Source organism: Cryptotermes secundus, unplaced genomic scaffold (assembly GCF_002891405.2).
Source record: "Cryptotermes secundus unplaced genomic scaffold, Csec_1.0 scaffold400, whole genome shotgun sequence".
Taxonomy (NCBI): Eukaryota; Metazoa; Arthropoda; class Insecta; order Blattodea; family Kalotermitidae; genus Cryptotermes; species Cryptotermes secundus.
The window spans coordinates 2,827,580-2,849,062 of NW_019723908.1; the positions used below are offsets into that span (position 1 = coordinate 2,827,580).

Consider the following 21,483-nt stretch of genomic DNA (forward strand, 5'->3'; position numbering starts at 1 on the left):
GTGTTAACTGGGTTCCATTTTTTACTCTTAACCACTGAGGCAAAGATATACGTTTCCGTGCTATTACTATTTACGTGGTTATTCTATTACTTCCGTTACGTTGCCATTTTGCTCAGGTCTGACATCTGTAGGATCTATAGTGAAAATAAATTCTTCCCAGATGAAAGATGGTAAGTTTGTTTGAAGTATTCATGAAGTAATTTTTAGCCATCGTCATCCTTATTCTTGAAACAAAGATTGTCAAATTGTGGTTGGGATAAGAGTAATATGTTTCCGGGGTTTAGTTACTGAAGTAATATGGAGGCATGCAAGAGACGTATGAGCCATTTAAACATGTTAACGCTCATGTGTTGTAATGGTTAATGGGAACTGTAAATTTATGTAGGTGAATGTACCAAAGCAGAGGCGTACGTACTGCAAGAAGTGCAAGAAACATAAATTACATAAAGTAACCCAATATAAAAAATCCAAAGAAAGACAAGCCTCCCAAGGACGGCGAAGATACGACAGGAAACAACAAGGGTTTGGAGGACAGACCAAACCGATCTTTAGAAAAAAGGTAAATTAATTTATTATTTGAAAATTGATTTGTGTAAACAGGTATTAAACCGATGAATAAAATTCAATTTTAAAATGTTTTAGGCCAAAACAACAAAAAAGATTGTGTTGAGAATGGAATGTACGGAATGCAAATATCGTAAGCAGATTCCATTGAAACGTTGTAAGCACTTCGAATTGGGTGGAGACAAGAAAAGAAAGGTAAGCATGTTTTACCTGTGAAATATTATGTACCAGAATGCTCCTATATGAGAAAATGTTGATGTTAACCATTTTAATATATTACACATTTGAAAGGCATCCCAACAAAAAGTGTGTAAGAAACGCCACACTGTTAATACTTTAACGAAGCTTCCCAACTTTGACTTACTGCTACTGTTTCCTATTTATTTCCTACATAGTGTAGTGCTGGAATGTTTGTTCTGGCAGTTTCCACAGTAAAACACTTGGAAAGTGCAGTTAACACAGGAAAGCTTCCCAGTTTCTTATTCATGTTAGGGGAGTGTGTTAGTTGAAGATATATTTCCTCACTCTTAAGCATTAGAACAGATCATTATCATTTTAAAAGTGTTGGAAAAATTTTTAACTATAATTAAACTAGTAACAAAGTGCAGCAATTAAGTAATTAATTGTATACATAAGAATATGCTGTGAATTGTGTTTCAGTAAATATTGTCAACAGATAAAGCATGTCAGATTGGTTTTATAATGGATACGTATTAGAACTGATAATGCGTTAAACAACGTATGTTGCATCTGCATTGAACTTGTATCTGATTGACTACAGTATATCAGAGTTTAACAGCAAATGACTATTGTCAGAAAAGGACTGTTGAAATAAAGTATGTCATGTCTGGATATGGCGTATGACATAACTGGAAATAGCCAAGCTTCCACTAATGTGACTTGTTTAAATATAAAGGGTAATATCACTCAGGACTACAAAAATATAGTAAGATCGTTTAATAACTTTTTTAGATATAGACAATTCTGTGAAGAAATGGACAAATAATACTGTGGAAACAGATAAGAAGTTCATGGATTATTTATACACTTCATTTCCAAAACCATCTCAGAAATTGGTATTAAAAACAACTAATAGCAATGAAATAGAAGAGATAAGATCTATAAAACTTAAAGCAGCTTGTGGATACGATGGAATTACTACCAAATTAATAAAAGGAAGTGCACCATATATATCATCACCATTAACTTACATATTTAATAAGTCATTGTCTATAGGAATTGTCTCGTTTAAAATATTCAGAAATAGTACCTATACATAAAAAGAGGATAAAACCGACATGTCTAATTGTAGACCTATATCTTTACTCCCAATCTTTTCTAAAATTTTTGAAAAAGTTATATATAAAAGAATGTTTTTACACTTAAATACACGTAACCTGCTAACGCAGGAGCAATTCGGCTTTAGAAAAAACTCTTCAACTACATTAGCGACTTATAATCTAATGGAGAATATTTATAGGGCTTTAAACAACAAATATATAGCGGGTGGAATTTTTTTTGATCTGAGTAAGGCTTTTGACCGAGTAAATCATGATATATTGCTATCAAAAATGGAATTTTATGGAATTGAAGGAGCTGCTCAGAAACTTATGAGATCCTATTTGAGAGGAAGATACCAGAGAGTAATTTTGTATGAAAATGGGAGTAAATGTTCTGAATGGAAAGAAATACAGTGCGTAGTGTGTCAGGGCTCTGTATTAGGCCCAGTGCCCTTTTTACTATATGTAAATGACTTACCAAAAATTATATCTGACCTATCCAAACCAATATTATTTGCAGACGATACAAGTATCCTTATCTTTGATAAGAATCCTGCGAAATTTAAAATTAAAATAAATAAATTATTTGAGATGATAAATTAATGGTTTAGGAAAAATGAACTAGTAATAAATTATGAAAAAAACTTATTTTCTACAGTTTAGAACTAAAAACAGTAAAAACTTAAATGTTCAAGTTATTTAAACAATCAAAGTCCAAGTGTTTCTAATATATCGTTTCTGGGATTAAAAATTGAAAATTTTTTAACATGGGAAAGTCATATTGATGCAGTAATTGATAAGTTAAACAGATCCTGTTTTGCAGTCTGATCAGTTAAATCCTTTTTACCACTGGAGACATTAAAAATGATGTATTTTTCCTATGTACATTCTATAATAACATATGGATTAATATTCTGGGGTAACGCCCCACATAGTATAAAAGTGTTTAGGATGCAGAAAAGGATAATTAGGATTATAACAAATTCAACAAAGAGAACATCGTGTCATAGTTTGTTTCAAGAATTGGATATCCTCCCCCTACAAGCTCACTATATATTGTCGATTTCCCTGTTTGTTATACTAAATAAGGAATTATTCACATTCAACTCACAAATGCATAATTGTAGTACCAGATCTATCTGTGATCTGCATTATCCGCGAACTAGTCTTAACACAATTCCAAAAAGGAATATGTTACATGGGGGTAAAGCTCTTTAATCATTTGCCACCAAAAATCAGATCTAAATCTAATGACTTCAAAAATTTTAAAATTCAGTAGGCAACATTTTTATTGCAAAACTCTTTTTATACATGTGATGAATTCCTTAGTAACAAATTTGCCTAGAAATAAGGATAATAACATAAACAATTTTAATATTGCATAATTTTATGTATAGTGATGTAAGACTGTAAATTTAACACATGTTTTTTTATCTATTATAATGATTATAAGCTGTACATATATATATTTATAATTGTATTGTACTATATTAACTATGTGACTGGTTCTATATCTATGTATATGGATTTATGGAATATACAATAAATGAATGAATGAATGAATGAATGGAGAATTGTCAAAGAGGAAAATCTTTGAAATAGATAAAATGGAACATTACTGGGAAAGTGTGTCAGGATGCATTGGTGCATTGATAGGGACGAGATAATAAATTAAGATGTGTAAATCAGGAATACCCACATTAAATGTATGAACTACAGTAATCAGGATTGCTTTTTTTTTTTGGACCTTGTCCATCAGAGGACAAAGTCCAAAAACCCAGAAATCACAAGTGTTATACACCATTGTCAGAACCCTTTAGAATTTACAATAGACTGAAACCAAATTACAGTTATCAGATAGGAAAGGGTATGTAGAGAATTTTAAGAAATAGTTTGTAAATATACATTAAGAGGACATGGGAGATTGGTGTTAGAAGGGTTTGAATGGTGCATTGAGAGAAGAGGGAATGCTAAAGGTATTTAACATATAGTTCATGCATATACAGGGCAGTTGAGCATCTGAATTAAATAATGGACAATTTCATGTGTACAGGACATCTGACAGCCTTACACCTGGTGGCCATACATTTTGTTAGGAGGAGGCATCATTTAGTTTTGTTTCATTTGATTGCAACATGTACATCCACAAATTTAAGGTGTAATTATCATGATTTTATATAATACATTAGCATAGGGAATATCATTTCTTCTGAGAAATTGCTTATGGAAAATAGTGTATTTTAAATTGTCTTATAAGGCTCTTCCCAAGTTTTTCTTTGTAATAAGCCCTGTTCGTTAGGTGTTTTTGAAACTGTTGTAAGAGGGTCTCAGTGTGACACTGAATGTATAAATTCTGTACTTGCCATTAAGGTCCAATAATAGTATAATATGTGCTATTTTTCCATCATTTTGCAAGCAAAAGTTGACTGGAGTAAATTAGCACATATCAAGCTCGGTCCTTTAATGACCAGAAAATCATTAAAGTTTGTTTGTGAGAAGGCAACATCATGTACTTTGGCATAGAGGAAAGCATTGAAAGATAGTTGCTTTCTCTTGCAGGTGAATTGTGCCAAGAGCTATTACAGTATCACATTGTTCCCCTAAACCATATTGCTACAACAAATATACCACCTTTTGATTTGTCTCATTCTGGTCCATCACACTATTAATTACAAAGTGGATAATTTTCAGTCCAGTGTGACATCCAAGTTTACAACACTTCAGTCTTTATTCACCTTACTTATTTTGATTCAAAACTGTGATAATAACAAAATTTATATAGTGAGCATTATTCATAGCTTAAGTGCATATTGTTAAAACATCTCATGTGACAGTGTTTCCTGATCGCAGTGGTGCGCCTCTGAGGATGATTCTTTTGAATCAAAACATGTAAGGTGAATAAAGACTGAAGTGTTGTAAACTTGTATGTCACACTGGACTGAAAATTATCCACTTTGTAAATATACCACCACTTAATAGGCCTAATTGAATTTGAAGATATAGTGACTTGTTTATTTTACATTGACATCTTGTATATCCTGGAAGTTTGAAACAATTTCCTATATGAAGCTGTGGAGTTTTCAAACCTTTTGCTTAGAAGATTTCTAGCAATTCAGTAGACACAGTAGTGTTACAGTGCATTAATGTATCTTTTATTTTTTCCTTTTTCAGGGCCAAATGATCCAGTTCTAAATGCTGTGAATAAGGTTCTAATTTGCTTTCAACAATAAAAAACAACTGTATAATACAAATGCCTTTTATTTAAATAGATAATACATTATATACACATTTAACACAGTTTTATAATCTAATCACTGAAGCTGCTGTCCGAACTCTCATCAGGCACATTTTGGGGTGCAAGTTTTGGCACAGCCATGTCTTGGTTGCTGAAACATGAAATTCATTTAAATAAATCTGACTGATATGAAATTATTTTATTAGAAGCTGTAAATATACAGAATGAAACATTTCATATATGTTACATGAACTTATGATATTCAGCATGTGAATTTGGAAAATTGGTTTTATACCAAATGATTTTCAACACAATGAAATTCTCTGTGGGTGCTCAGTCTGGCAGTATGACCAGTTCTACAAGCAGCCTTAATTGTGTTTCTTTGAAGGGCTCCTTTTAAGCACTTCAGTTAAGTTTATGTTTAAACCATTTCCGTGTCTTGAGACTAGAAGTGAAACCAAGACCTATCTGCTATAATCCTCTTTCAAGCATTTAACGTTGAGGTGTAGAATGTGTCACTAGAAGTGGCTGAAGGTGTTTGAGAAAAATGTGCCGAGGAAAATATTTGGACCCAAGAGGGATGAAACAGTACGAGGCTGGAGACGGTTGTGTAATTGTATTGTATTATTAGTCCACCATAGATCCATAAGAAATTACAATTTCAGCCGTTGTAGTTACTATCAATAAATATGTACAGTCAGCCTTGCAAAATTGTACTTGTCCAACAAATACATGACAGAAAAATATATGAGATCAGCTGTGCAATAGGGCACATTGTCTAACAAAAATTTCACAACTATGCAAAGTAACATTTTACAATTAATGCAGGAAAAAGGCAAAATGAGGATGAGGTGGACAGGTCACAATGCATACAGGGTTTCTGTGGACAAGCCAGAAGCATGGGGTGACATGGACTGGAGTCATCTGACTCAGGGTAGGGACCAGTGGCAGGCTGTTGAGAACATGCAGTGGACCTCTGGGTTCCACAAAATGTTGGAAATTTCTTGTGTAGCTGAGCAACTGTTGGCTTCTCAAGGATCTGCTCCATGACATTCATTATGCTAGAAGCTACAAACTGGTGGCACTACTCAGCATTTATCATGCATATGCTTCCACTAGCGGCATTTAAATGCCCAAACCCACAAATTGGGCTACTCTGGCTATAACAACCATTCTCATCAGTGTACCGATCAGTGTACTTTGCACGTCAAAGTACTAGCAATGTCATCGATTTTTCCTCTCTCAGCTCAACCATAATCAACGTTAAAGCTTTTAAAGAACAGGAAGGAAAACTTTATCCTAGAGTACACTTGAATAATGATATGGTACTTGCAGGTACAGGAAGACTGCATAATTACAACACCCAGATTCAAAACTGTTATATAATGAAATCACTCCATGGGCAATTCAATGCAGCCTTAATTACCATAACCTATTTCCCTTAAGATGCAGTTTTATTATGGCTATATCTTAAAGTGATGTTAATTTTTGTAATTGTAAAGCATGACAAATTACTTTCATTTGCTGATATTGCTGTGCTAGAGGAACTTCCATATTTCTGGTTTCTTAGATCTTGAACTTGGATAGCCCTTTGTATATAAAAAAAACTGAAAAATACAACTGCCTTCCCCGCTGAAGGGTTTTGTTAGCACCCTGAGACAATAAAACAGGAAACTACATAGACTACCTTAATTGTATGCATCCTGTTGTGTTATAAATAAGGTACATAAAATGTATACAAAAGTATGCAGCCTACACAACAATATTCTGTATTTAAAACAAAGACACTATCGTATTAACGTCTGTTTTTATTGACGCTAAATGTTTTGACATTTATACCTGGTCATCATCAAGCATACAAGAATACCAGACTCAGGTGTTGAATTGCATCTAATTCTTCAATAAGGATCCATGTTGTGCACTTGAGTGTTCTCAAATGCATGAATTGAGTCTGTTAAAATTTTAAAATATTTAGATAATAAAATTAAAGATGAAAACAATTAAAATTCTACTAAAATGGAAATGAAATATTTTGTGATAAATCTCTCTAAAACTCTGCGACTGCCACGTGTTGACGCGATTTTCTGGCGGTAGAAGCAACCAGTGTGTGGGGCTTCTGCGTATCAGGATCATCTCACGTAAGTTAGGTCATGTGGTCTTGACCTTCATATTCATATTTTTATTGGTTCCAGAAATCCACATTTTGCAATACAGCCTCCAGATATAGAACAAGTCAAATTATTTGTATAAAAGTCAACAATACTATAATATTTAACTACATACACAAATTGTGTACATGTCCAACATACTATATAAAACTATTAAAATTTAAGACAACATAAATTCCCCAACAGAGTAACCAATTCAATCCATTCTTCCTTCCTCGTCAAATCACTGCTATAGGAAAACGTTCCATACACATTAATATACAATAGTTCAATTTCTATAGTTAAAAAAAAAATCCCCTTTTCACAAACATACCATCTTTAATTTAACATATATTACTCTACAGAATAAAATGTATGTACCAGATATGACCTCATTACTTTTTTTAACTGTCATTTTTTCTATCTCCCTAATTTTATTTGGTATTTTATTGTATAATTTTATTCCCATGTTCAGTACTCCTTTCTTATAGGCATTTGTTCTGCAAAACTGAGCATGGAGATTTAACTTCTGGCATGTATTGTGATTATGAACTACGTTATTTTGTTCTAACTTTTCTAAATGTAGTTTAACATGGCATACTATTCCAAATATATATACATAAGGTAGTGGAAGTAAGTTTAAATCCTTAAAAAAGTTGTCTACATGATGCTAATCTACTCACACCACTAATTAGTCTTAACAATTCGTTTCTGCAATTTAAATATAATTTTACTTTTTGGGTCGCTACCCCAGAAAATTAAACCATACTTCAAATAAGCATTGAAGTGAGCAAAGTAAATACTCCTTATAACCTGTTGGCTTGTTACATCCCTAAGGGATTTTATCATGTAACAGTCTTTATGAAGTTTTGAGCTTACGAACATCATATGTGCTGTCCACTCCATATGTTCACCAACATGTATACCTAGAAATTTCGTTTCACATTTATAGGAGATCTCCATTTTGCCAAATTTGATTTGAGGTTTCATCAAATCTCTTTCTTGTCTATTATGAAATGCCATTGCTATTGTTTTCTCAGTATTCAATATAAGATTATTTGCATTGAACCATCCATATAACTCATTCATGACTTTATTTATCTTTTGCTGCAGGATATGTCCCTTTTCAGCTGTTACCAAAATATTTATATCGTCTGCAAACAAAACTATCCTCGCCTCTTTGATATTCAAAGGCAGATCATTTATGTATAATAAAAATAATAATAATGGTTCAAGCACTGAACCCTGTGGTACTCCATACTTAATTTTTCTTGGAGCCGATGTATATTTTTTGCCATCACAACTTATTTCAACAACTTGCTTCTGGTAAGCCAAATATGATTTAAACCACAAGTTTGCCACACCTCTAACTCCATATGTTTGTAATTTAGAAAGTAAGGTGTCATGACTTATGGCATCATATGCTTTAGTTAAATCTCAAAAAATTCCGACATGTTTTTCTTTTTTCTCAGCTGATTCCTGTATATTTGCTAGAAAAGAGTAAATTGCAGTCTCAATTGACCTATTCATCCTAAATCCATGTTGGGCCTCTGTTAATATGGTATTTTTTGTCAAAAAGGAGAGTAACCTATTATGCATCAACTTTTCCAAGATTTTCGAGAAAGGACATAAAAGGGATATTGGTCTACAATTTTTCATATCCTTGTCTACCTTTTTATTAAGTGGTTTTACTTTTGCTATCTTAAATCTCTCTGGGAAAATACCTGCTTCTAGAGAGGCATTATAAATGTGGGCTAATGGCGTTTTAACAGCTTCTACACATTTTTTAACCACATAATCCAGTATTTCGTCGGTACCTGCTGAAAATTTCCCCCTAAATTTCTTCACCACTTCTAATATTTCGTTTTCTGTCACTGGACGAATAAACATGGTTTCATTACAGGTATTTATTCTCTGTGGTGTTTTACAGCAGAACATCGTACTATTATTTTGCTTGACAAGCTTTCCTACTATGTCCGTGAAATATAAATGAAACATTTCAGCTATACGCTGTGGATTTGTCTCTTTCCTTGTCCTGCACTTTAGTTCTATTCCTAGTTCCCTTTGCAGGTTATTTCCTAATTCCTTATTCACTATTTTCCACATTGCTCTAGTTTTGTTTTTTACATTAGCTATATGCCTATCATTTTCCCTCTTCTTAGCTTCCTTTATTACTCTCTTATATATCATTCGTTATTTATGTATCTCCTGTTCTTTTCCTGTAACATTTGTTCTCTTTTGCAAACTATTCAACCAACTCATCCTTTTACTGGACTTTCTTATTCCCTGAGTAACCCAACCTTTCTTTTGTTGTTTACTCTGGTTAAATAATTTTAATGTCTTGTTGAGCTTACGCTTGTTATTCTGTTTGTCTTCCAAAAGGTTGTTGATGTTGTCACTATGTTGTAGGGGTTGGATGTATTGACCACTTACAGATCATAACTATAACAGTCTCACTGAATTAGACACTCCAAATATCAGTATCACTACAGCATACATAAACTCTTCTCTGTCTTCTAACAGTGGAGACACTTCAGCTTCTGTACCAACTGCACCGACCATATCCTCTCATCAGACTCCCTTACAGCTTTCTCAGTGCATCAACTCACCAACTCCCAGGCTGGCAGCTATTTCACACCAACTTCCTAGTCTTCTGTTCACAGCCTGACTTTCAACTGAGTACTGAACTTGTTGCTCCAAACTGTCCCAGTCATAACATCTCAGTACAGACTACACTGAAAACACTGTTTCTGTGTTGCTGTTCAGTTATTGCTTATTAAGAACCTGCCGCATAGCAATGGATGTTCCGTTTGTTTCATGGCTATTGCTGAGAAATGAATGTTTCAAAGCCATTTGCTAACAATGGCTGTTTCTGTGGCTCCACAGTTCTTGCTTTTAGCAAATATGCCACAATATGTGTACCGAAGGTGGCAGTGTACGAAAAAGAAAATTCTGGCATAAGTTTCAAGATATCACAGTTTCATGTAGAAAGCTAATCAAAGTCATCATGAATTAAGATCAAACAGGACTGTTACTGGGGAAGGGAATCAAAACTGACTAGCTGGTACTGGTTTGTGGCCAGCACACCCCCCAACTTCAACCTATCTGACTTTTATTTATGGAGAACCATGAAGCATAATGTTCACAAACGAAACCCTTAGATAATTAAAGAAATGAAGGGAAGTTTACTCTTCCCAAGAAGAATGTTTAAATTCCTAGCATGGGTTATACTGTAGACAAATTTCATATGTATGTGTAGCCTATCAGTTTAATGACCACACCACAAGTCTGAAGGTGTGCATGCTGAGACAGGTCTCATGATTTTTTGGCCTGAGCAGTCAAATGATTGGCAGCAGGCTGTCAGATAATACTGTGACAGGTGAACCCACTGCTAGTCAACAGCTAGCAATTCCTAGGCAATGAATACATAGACAGACCACTATCTAGGAATTGCCTAGGTAACAGAGACAGAATTGAGTTCCTGCAGCAACGGACATACTACCCAACGTTGCGTCAAAAACAGAGAGAATCCTTGGACAAGGTGTTCTCTTGGCAGTACATGAAGGTATACTTTAAGAGGGTAGATTTCAATAGATAAGTGAGATAAGATGTGATCAGAGAGAGAAGCAAGAGGATAACCAACAGAAGCCTTCGTGTGGCATAGTTACAAGGAATATTAGAGTGTAATCATTGTTAGCAGTTATGAAGTGTTATATGTGGCAATTGTCTGTAGTTCCACCTAGCGTAATTCTCCAATAAACAGCTTCATCTAAAGCTGCAACCCAGTAATTATTTGTCATGGATATCCGGACACATGACAATATCATAATCCTTTCCTTTTTTTTAAATTAGGAAGGTATGCCACGAACAAACCTTGGACAACATCAAGAACCTCCTCAAGATAGACAGGCGGCACAAAATCTGCCCCATACAAGAAGGATAATAGGAGTACGGACACGAACCTATGTGGTTTAAAAAATTTTAACTATTGACAATAAATGTTTTTTAAATAACATCTAAAAACTTTTAAAAACTTTAAAACACCAGGAAGCTGCTGTGATTGTGAAACGTTCAACTTTATGCGTACTGTGCACTATAGGATATAAGTGTATGTATTTTAAATCAAAACACCTATTGTGATGGTAGTTTCCAGTTTGTAATGATGTTCCGTCTGAAGATGGCCCGTAAGGACCAAAACATATAAGGGAGATAAGTTTTAGCCACCATTTGCTTAGCTGCTCAGGAATTTCCCAGTAGAATCAGTATATGTCCACATTGGACGGAGTGGTTTGTATTTATAAAATTACAGTTTCATTACAAATTGCTTACAGCTACAACAGTGCATTAAGAAATATGTGGGACTACATTTAGTACTGGTAATAGGTGCAACCCCTGGCAGCTGAACCATACACCTACACCTTACAGTAGTTGAGTGCATTGCCAGTGGAGGTTAATGGTATTATAATCCAAGCAGCAAGGAAGAGGACATGAAGTCTTGTTTGTTTGTTTTTATTTCTACATCCCTCAAAAATGGTGAGTTGGTGCCACGTTACAAGTCCCTGACGAGTAAAGCAAGATGTGTCTGATTGATGTGAAATAACAGTCTAAGCGAATCTAATTATTTCTTACACTGATTAAATTCTATTAAAACCCTTACATATTTTGGTCATGAATGATCATCTTTACTACATACATATATTAATACAAGATTTAAACTAAGTGCTAACATTTGTATAATCAGCAACTCAAATATAATTACGTTTACTGATGTGAACCACTGTTAAATGCAGCCTTCTTGATAACTGGTGCATCATTCCATTGCACATTGTTGCCCCAAGCTTGTGTTATGTCAAGTCACTACACTGATATGCAGCATCACTGTGTGGTTCTTCAGAGGTGAAGTACATACTTAAACAGTACAATGCTTCACCCCCCAAGAGCCTCACAGTGATGCCATATGTCACTGTACTCACACAGGAAAAAAAATAACAAGCATGAGGCAACAATATACAGCATAGTACAATGCATCAATTATCAAGAGAATTTCATTTAACGATGGTTCACATCAATTTATGACTGACACATATTGGGGTTTCAACAGCATTTAATTGCGTAAGAAAATAAATGGGACATACTTAGATGGTAATTTCACATTTTATTTTAACCTATAAAGTGAAGGTAAAAAGGTAAAGCTATCCCTGTAACAGGCCGTGAAAGCACACGGTTGTGAGATGTCAAGGCTCCCACATTTTCTAGACAATCAGCTCACAGATGGATGTGAGGTTGTCAGACTTATGTGCCAGCTGCCCTTTACCCCCCAGGAAGATTCCTGGTACTCATTTCTGTCAAGAGGCTGAGTTGACCCCAGGGCCATAGTGTGGCTGAAAGTGTTAGGTCAATTGAAAAATCGAATGACCCATGATTTTCTGGCTTGTAGCATAGTGCCCCAACCTATAAAGTATATCAGCAAATGAACCCTGTCAAACTAATGACAGTTTACTTACTCCAGAATACTTGGGTCAAGGCCTTCAGCATGCATCTTCAAACGCACTGCTTGGACTGGAACTCCAACCTGGATCATGCGGAAGAACTTGGCATATTGAGGGTTATTAGCAGCAGTTGTCATTTCTTCTTCAGGTACTTTTTGAATGTGATCTGTCTGTGTCTCTGGTTCATTCACTTCTTTCACGTCCTGTAGCTTTGATTCATCTTTGGCATATGGCATCTTTTTCTCAGTATTCATATCAACCTGTTGCTCCAATGTCACATTTTCAAGCCCAGAAATTGAACTCAACTGTAAAATGTTTCACATTACAGTTGACAGGAAACAAGGGTATCAAATAAAACAATACAAAATTTTCAACACACTATATTCAGGAAATGGATAGTACAGTAAAGTAATTACCTTTGCTTCCAAAATACTAAGTGAAGCCTCAAGTTTCTGTACCCGTGCATCAAACTTCTGAAGACGGAGTTCACATGAACGTGAAAATTTATTAAGGAACGAAACCGTGTTTGTGATGAAGTGATTTATAAATGCCAATGTCCTCTTCTGATGAATGGCACCAACCTTGGAAAAATCAGTTTGCCAAAATGAAGTGAACAAGCAGCTGTGAAGAAACAATCTTCTGTACTTAACCTTCGATCATAAAAAAAAATCAGCTCCACTAGCAGCCTCCTGTAATAATCGTGACAAACCTTTTGGACTCGTGAATATCAATGAGCATTTACTCGGTAATCTACATGCAAGAATTACACAATGTAGTTTTAAAATAAGACTTGGAAAATATGTCTCAAGCATGCTATAATTTATCCTACTAAAATAACTGGGAATATTTTAAAATTACATGGTAAAATGGGTAACCGTGATCCTGGTCATATTTCGTATTATAAAGTTGTATAGTTAAGTTCGTTTTGAAACTTTCATATTAGTGGCTATTAAGAGTGCTACATTATGGCATGTGACACCGTATAGTCCGGCAGACGTCTGATTCTTACTGGAGACTTGCTTGGCTTACTCTTCAAAGCTGAAGACGAGGCAGCACGTTCGTCCGAAACGTCTGTAATCTACCGGACTACAAAAGTCACATCCCAAAAGATAATACTCCTTTAGTTATACATTTGCTCAATGAAAATTCCTTTATAAGGGGAAACACATTTAAGAAGGAGCTTTTCGTATACAGAGCAACATTTTTCGTTTTCTTTGATCTTCAAGAGATATGTTTTCAGTAAAGGTAATAACAAATCTTCAGACGTAATAGGCCCAGGACGGGAATTGATTAGGTATTATTTTAACATGAATTGGTTTACCTGAGTATAGTCCACACCAGGGCCAATTATAGGTAACCCATCAATATCCATCCTAATATATATCACTTTTCTACTTAAATTGAAAGAGGATTCATGAATAACCTGCGGTGTCACTACTTCTTTCTACATGGCGCCATCTTGATTCACTTTAACAAATGAAACATAAAACGCGCACAATTTGTAAACTGAAGATCGCTCTAAGTTGCCCGGAAGGAAATTGTAGTTACGTATAATAAAGAACTTAGTTGGGACGAGTATTACTTCATGTGATCGTATATTATTTTCGCGAGTAAAATGAATTCTTCTCCTCCTCTTGATGCAGTCTATCAAGCAGTGTTTACTTTATATCACAATCCAGATCCAACAGAGAAAGAAAAAGCATCGCTATGGCTGGGAGAGTTACAGAGATCGGTTAGCATGTCATTTTTGTACAGTTATATAAATTTTTGTATATATAGAAGCGTAGACATAACTGGACAGATAACATAATGTAGTGTAGCGATAATATCTGAAGTTTTAAGGTGTCATGTGTTGAAGAAGTGTAGTATGTTACTTCAGATTGTTGTAATGTGACTCCAAGTTTACATGTTTCTGTTTTATGTAATTTTATTATGTGAGCATGAGCTTCAACCTTATGTTTCAGGTTTATTCATGGAAAGTTGCTGATGAAATGCTTCATCAAAAGAGGGACTTGGAATCATGTTATTTTGCAGCTCAAACAATGCGCACCAAAATCCAGTTATCTTTTCATGAGCTTCCAACTGAAGCACACAATTCTTTGCGTGATTCACTCTTGGAACATATAGGACAAGTGAATGATGCTACAAACACTGTTATAGTCACCCAGGTAGAGGTTTTAAAAGTCCTAATAGATTATTTTGTATGGTAGTGATATGCATTTTAGTTTAAAGTTGTTGCCAATGATGTATGTTTCAGCTGTGCTTAGCATTAGCAGATTTAGCCCTCCAGATGTCTACATGGCAGAAACCAGTCGTAGATCTTATTGGTAAATTCGGCCAGACAAATGTATGGCCTCTGCTGGAGATTTTGACCGTCCTGCCTGAAGAAGTGAATTCACGATTGCTGAGGCTTGGAGCCAATAGACGACAAGAAATCATGCAAGAACTTAGTTCCACAGCTCCTACTATCACAGAATTCTTGGTTAGTTTCATTCTTACTAAATTATTGAGCCTTCTAGCAGTCTATAATAGACACACATAATTAGGTACATTTGTTATTGTTTTCCTTTCCATTAATGCATGTTGCACATAGACTGGGTGTCCTGTAATGGAAGTTGAGCTGATTATTACTGTATATGGCATAAAAATATAAGGTTTGATGTTTTTCTTGTGAAATTATAACGGTGAGATTCAGTACCTAGCTAGAGATTGTCTGCCCACCATATCAGTTAATGAAGGATAATCTTCTGTGAAGTTGTAATTCAATCAGTAGATTGAAACATTCACTTTTTATATTTAATGACAGAAATTGTGTAGGTATTGCTCACAGCCTGAGAATATGTAATACTGTAATTCATTTCACCCTTTATATGGCACAGTGATCATTTTGACACCAGTGACATACAGCAAGGTCTAATAGTATTCCATATTCCGTATTGAGGGGGTGGGTTTCCCCATGCACTTAGACCGGTTACTGGTCCATTGTGCGTCCCCCTTTAATTTCTACTGTCTCCATACCCTACCGGTACTGGTGCTTACTGTCAGCCCCTTTCTGCCAGTGAGGTTCCAACCTCTTTCTGGCAGTGGTATCTAATAATTAGTCCCTTTCTGTCAGCAAGGTCGTCCCTCCTCTGGCAGGGGTTCCTAGTCCCTTTCTGCCAGCAAGGTTTCTACCCTCTACTTGGCAGTGGTATCTAATACTTTAGTCCCTTTCTGTCAGAGAGGTCCCCCCCTCCTCTGGCAGTGGTACCTGATACTTCCCCCATCTACCGGAGGAATTGGAAACTAGTTGGGCGGGAAACTTGGCCTAATTTTGCTCAGAGGTCTCCTAGAGACATGAGGTTCTTTTACGTGCCGTAAATCTACGACACGGGACCCACGGCTTAAAGTCCCTCCCGGAGGACTTGTTCCCTGAATTTTTCCGCCCTTAAAAATTCCACGACCTCCGCCGGGTTTTTGAACCCGCGTACCTTGAGTCATGAGGTGGGAAAAGGTCTAATAGTAAGAGGTAGTAATTTGTGGCTAGCAAGGCCCCATCAGAGAAATGATATGTTACAAGATTTAAAAAATTTTGTACAAGGGGTTTGAACACTGTCGTCATCCACCAGTGTGGGTTATTTTATGACGAAGCTTTGTTGGTTTTTTGTCCGTTGTAGGTGCTCCTCTCAGCATCTGAGAAATCCACCTGAATACCAGTAAATTCATTAGAGAAATTGTTTTGTTATGTCTTTGTCATACTCACTCATCAACATGCTCCAGAGATCTGTGGTAGGTCCCCAAGAGAAGATATATGGCATTCAGATAGGCAGAGTTCCACAGGTCTGCAGCTAAGCAACATACAGACAGATGGAACCTTGCTTCTTATGACAGCACCTATAAACAAAAGGACTGAAACAACAGGCAGACACAACATTAAATGGGTCACTCACCAGACTTGCCAGGTCGACACTTTCACTCCAGTAAATAAGCATCATCATTTGTAACTGCTGTATCCAAAGTATTGTAGAGGAATTTCGTCACTTATGACTGCATTTTGATGAGGTCAACAGTTTCTTTTTGAAAGCACTTTGTGCTAATAGTCTAAAAAATTTAAAATTCGTTAAGTGGGGGGTGGAGTCCTACTGGGTCCACTCAGCATGGCGGCCCCTGATTGGCCTATTGTAGCCTGCCCCAGCACCACTTTGTCCACCACAAATCCCACTTGACCAGACCCGGGATCGAACCCGGGCCGCTGCGGTGGGAAGCCAGCAACTAACCACTTGAGCTATGGCACGGCCTTTGTGTGAATAGATCCTTCCACTATCACTAGGTGGTGTTTGCAGCTACAGGTTGTAGTTTTTTGTACATATGTAGATTGTTTGCTTTCATTTGTTTACCATGAAATAAAGGGATGATTTTTACTGTGTTTACCTGTTCCATGGATTTGGGCTTCATAGCAACTGGTGCGTTGCTGGCTGTGAGGTGCATATGAATTTTGCCAACAAATCAATATGCCTTTTGGCCGATAACATTCAGAATAAAATAGTTACAATTCACATATCACAAGAGGTGTTGAAAATGCTGTCCCTCTACATGTAGATATCTTTCGCAATTAATTGTTTTTTGTTAGAAAAACACAGGTACAACAATCCTTGCATTTGCAGCACACCAGACACCAACTTCTACTGGATAGAGCAGAACTTTGTCAGTTAGATGTGCATTTTGTGAACTCCAGTAGCAATTATTTTGTGTATTTATGTATCCCTGCAAGTGAAATCATGCTTCATCAGGAATGAATGTCAATTGCAGATCAATCTCACCTTCAGTGACAGACTGTAGAAACCAGCTGTGAAAATGAACCCTGCTGGTTGGATTGTGCAGCTGCAAGGCATGTGTGGATTGCTGTTATTTTATAGCGTCTAAGCTTCAGCAGTTGTGTTGCCTTTCTTGCACTAGACTTTGACACTCCATTCTCTAGAGCTAGACGTTTCTATGATTTTCTAGGTGTGTGTTCAAGTCTGGCTTCAATGTCATCTAACTTTTCGCCAGTAAGCACTCCCCGCTTATGTTTTGTATTCTTGTCATAAGTCCCATTAATCTAAGTTTATTTATCAAATTATGAATTGTTTGTCTCTTATGGGCTCTTTCATCATGAAATTTATGTCAGTACATTTTAGCAGATCCATATTTCATGTAGGTGACATACAGAAATACATGTTGCTCTAAAGCATATTGCATCAGGACAGAACACACTGCTCACTAACTGTAACAGAAGAAACACCTAAAGCAGCTGATAACTGCTACCCACTGCTGACAAAAAAGTAAAAAAAAAGTAAAGGTATCCCTGTAACAGGCCATGGAGGCCCATAGGGTTGTTACATGTTGAGGTTCCCACATTTTCTAGGTAGTCATCTCATAGATGATGTTAACGTTGTCAGCCTTACATGCTGGCCGCCCTTTAGCCCCAGGAACATTCCAGGAATATTCCTGGCACTCATTTCTGTTAGAGTTGACCCCAGAGCCATAGTGTGGCTGGAAGGATTAGGTCAATTGAAAAAAATCAAATGACCTCATTGGGACTTGAACCTGCGACCTGCTGGCTTGTATCATAGTGCCTCAAGCAACTTCACTACCACCACTTGAGGTGTGTCTGTGTGTGCGATTGGAAGTTTTTATCTAGTACATCATATCCTGTGATGGAGACAGAGAAGCTCTGTGTCTGGCATGTTGAATTTCTCTTAGAAATTGATGCAACTGGTCAACCCAGAAGATTTTATCACTTGTAGTTGCCATGTAAGCTTCAGGTCTTAAATGTGTTTATTTACATAAGCTTCAGGGCTTAAAGATATTTATTCACATAGATATCTAATAGTCTTCTTATACAAGTATGTGTCAATACCATTATCCACATTTTACCATGTTTATACACATTCAGCTGAATCCCAATGCCACTTACCTTACTTAGGCACTGGATCACATTGACTTTAGTCCAGCCAATCTTGTCTATATAAACTGTGTAGCTGTTCTTTGAAATATCTTATTTTGAGGTGGAAGGTATTGCTGCTGTATAATAAGAATTTACACATAATGCTATTATGATATTGTGTCTTTTTTATTATATGTTTTTTTTAGAAACTGTGCCTGTCAAATGGTGGTGAAAATCCTCACATCCACATCCGGATATTACGATGCTTCACATCTTGGGTCTCCATCCAAGCCATCACATTACCAGATGTAGCTGACAATATAGTTGTTGCACACGCCTTTCATATTCTGTCCAACCAACAGGTACTACAGAGTCCATCACACAGTACCCCAGTTTGTTCGAGTAAGGTGCTTCCTTGACTATCTCTTTATGAAAATATTTTTATGTTTCTTTCCTCCTAAATATGTGTACTCTTGTTTATACTTCCAACAAAGTGTGTGGTATTACATATGTTATAATAGACTTGCTAATAACATATCGGGGCATGTGGTAGCGTTGTTGGTTGAGGCGCTATGCTACAAGCTGGAAGGTCCTGGGTTCAAGTCCAGATGAGGTCATTGGATTTTTTTCAATTGGCCTAATCCTTCTAGCCGCACTATGGCCCTGGGGTCGACTCAGCCTTTAACAGAAATGAGTACCAGGGATATTCTTGGAATATTCTTTGGGTAAAGGGCGGCCGGTGCGTAGGGCTGACAACCTTGCTGTCATCTGTGAGCCTATTGTCTAGAAAATGTGGGAAACTCAACATCTCACAACCCTATAGGCAACCTCCAAGAGTTAGGTGCCAGGATTGATATTGAAACAGAGATTGAAAATTTATTATTTTTAAACAGTATTTCAAACACATTGTTATCACAGAAATTTCACAGTATGGTAAGAGATGTGTTTTAATAGTTACCTATGTAGGCTAAGAACTGTTCATCACGTAGGTGATAAAATTCATTAGACTTTGACATCTTGACAGAGGATCAGGCACGTCTACAAAGCATTATTCAGCCTGTGTTCGAAGCATTATATTTACAATAATCCATCATATAGGGAGCCTGGTTGTGATTGATTTCAGATCATTGCTTTTTTGGTCAGTCATACTCTTTCATCTGAAGGCTTCCAGTTTTCCTATCGGCTGAAGCTGTAATCTGCATGAGGGAATTGGAACTGCAAGCTATGAATTTACTTGCATGAATAACATGGAAAATAAAACTATTTTTAAGGAGGCTGGGGGAGGGGAAGAATAAAAGAAAATAAGTAAAAGGAAAGGAAGCATATCACTAGGCACACGTTAGTCTCAAATTTTCAAAAGCGAGTGAAGAAACAAATTGTTATTTGAGCATCAGGTTTTCAGTCCCAGACATTCAGAGTTTTCAGGTGACTGCTTTTGCTTTGTGCAATAGTGTGCATCCGTCAGTGCTGATAGCACTGTCACAAATCAACGTGTGAACAAAATCTGTCTTTCTGTCCCTCTTTCTACCCACTTCGAAAAAGGACATAGACCTAGAATTGAATTTATAAAAGTATGATTTATGACAGATTTTCATTGAAAAAGGATCTTATATCAAAGAGATTAGGCAGGAAATTTAATGCACTGTGAAACGTGATAACTGTTATAAATTGTGATTATTGTGGGAAAAATTGGTCTAGTAGAGTAAATTCTCATTCTTGTTTCACTTCTGGAATTTTTTCCAAATTATCTTCTCACTGTGAAAAAGTTTTTTTTTTTTCATATGCTTACAAATCACACATCTTCTTTTATGCATGACCATAGAAGCACTTTAGAACAGTCATTCATATTACAGTGCGTACAATCAAGTGCGCGCCGCNTTTTTTGTTCCATGGTGATCTTGTTGAACTCCATAATACAACTTTCTTTAATTTTGTATTGTGACTGTAAAACATATTAACCTTCTCACTGCTGCATTAGTACTGGTAAGTGGTCTTATAGTTCCCCAGTGCTGAATTACTTTCAAATTTTCAATGGTTATTTCATATTCACTGAATAAGGAGTCACAAGTTCACATTTTAATTCATCAATATTGCCTCAAGAGCTGACATCTAAATATGATACCTCAGAAGGGGCTGAAGATCTACATGTAGACAAGATCACATGTGTTCTGTGGATGCATGATGCAAGAAGCAGATTTGTAACAACTGATGGCAGATACAAATGCATGTGTCTGTTATATGCTTTGGCCAAACATGAGCTGATACAGTTCATGGAATTGCCAAAGGATGTGCAAAGTGTATAGATCGGTTTAGAAAAGTACACAGCAAATGTAATCCACATAGTAAGACTACTGACATTAAATTAAGTCTACTGAACTGCAGGAATGGCATACGACTTTGGTGAAATCAGGTAAGCTTGATCATGGGCATTAGCAAGATGTTCACCTAGGTAAAAGTTGTGTCATATGTCATCTGTTTTGGTAAAGCTTGTATAATTTTTTGAGCATTCTTTTTTTTTTTTTGAAAGTACTAAAGAAATCCTCTCTCTCTCTCTTGTATTTCTCAGTAATATTGACATGTAAGCCCGTTTCTAGGAAATGAATTGGCAAACACATTTCTGCAGAGATACAATTCTTGGACAAACCATCGCTGGGTGTTAAACATGTCCATGGATATGAGAATGAAATTTATAGACTCATAGAAACCAGCTTGTTGCTGTGGCATATCCATGGATACAAGCAAGCAACAAATTCTTCCTAGGATGATGGCTATACAGGGTGTTTCACGGCTTTAGGGCATAACTGCAGGAGGTGATTTCTTAGGTCTTTGTGATCAAAAAAGTTCATATAAACATGTGTCCAAT

General features: G+C 36.2%; 3 protein-coding genes across 4 annotated transcripts in view; 2 read left to right on the forward strand and 1 right to left on the reverse strand.

Moving 5' to 3' along the window:
• Positions 1-65: 65 nt before the first annotated feature.
• LOC111862066 (60S ribosomal protein L44) lies at positions 66-5,091 on the forward strand. Its single transcript, XM_023847141.1, has 4 exons — positions 66-170; positions 386-559; positions 643-759; positions 5,016-5,091. The coding sequence occupies exons 1-4, from the start codon at positions 168-170 to the stop codon at positions 5,034-5,036; spliced, it is 315 nt and encodes a 104-aa protein (XP_023702909.1). The 5' UTR covers positions 66-167; the 3' UTR covers positions 5,037-5,091.
• LOC111862064 (WASH complex subunit 3) lies at positions 5,087-14,178 on the reverse strand. Its single transcript, XM_023847138.1, has 4 exons — positions 14,037-14,178; positions 13,132-13,296; positions 12,731-13,020; positions 5,087-5,230 (listed from the first exon to the last, which is right to left on the reverse strand). The coding sequence occupies exons 1-4, from the start codon at positions 14,085-14,087 to the stop codon at positions 5,152-5,154; spliced, it is 585 nt and encodes a 194-aa protein (XP_023702906.1). The 5' UTR covers positions 14,088-14,178; the 3' UTR covers positions 5,087-5,151.
• Positions 14,179-14,229: 51 nt separating this feature from the next.
• LOC111862077 (transportin-3) overlaps positions 14,230-21,483 on the forward strand; it is a 48,673-nt gene continuing 41,419 nt past the window's right edge. The window contains exons 1-4 of one of the 2 annotated variants that reach the window (XM_023847166.2): positions 14,230-14,447; positions 14,680-14,883; positions 14,973-15,197; positions 18,827-18,982. In XM_023847166.2, coding sequence (XP_023702934.1) covers positions 14,331-14,447; positions 14,680-14,883; positions 14,973-15,197; positions 18,827-18,982 — 702 coding nt within the window. In that variant the 5' untranslated portion in view covers positions 14,230-14,330. The remainder of the gene's footprint in view (positions 14,448-14,679; positions 14,884-14,972; positions 15,198-18,826; positions 18,983-21,483) is intronic. The other variant, XM_023847165.2, reaches the window with a different exon arrangement.

Bases quoted from the DNA above. Each gene is read 5' to 3' on its own strand.
- LOC111862066 (XM_023847141.1), top strand. The intron at 560-642 runs GTAAATTAATTT...AAAATGTTTTAG, and splicing joins AACCGATCTTTAGAAAAAAG to GCCAAAACAACAAAAAAGAT. The intron at 760-5,015 runs GTAAGCATGTTT...TTCCTTTTTCAG, and splicing joins GTGGAGACAAGAAAAGAAAG to GGCCAAATGATCCAGTTCTA.
- LOC111862064 (XM_023847138.1), bottom strand. From the start codon at position 14,087: ATGGATATTGATGGGTTACCTATAATTGGCCCTGGTGTGGACTATACT. The intron at 13,297-14,036 runs GTAAACCAATTC...GATTTTTCCAAG, and splicing joins CTGGTGTGGACTATACTCAG to GTTGGTGCCATTCATCAGAA. The intron at 5,231-12,730 runs GTAAGTAAACTG...TTCATGTTTCAG, and splicing joins CTTGACCCAAGTATTCTGGA to CAACCAAGACATGGCTGTGC.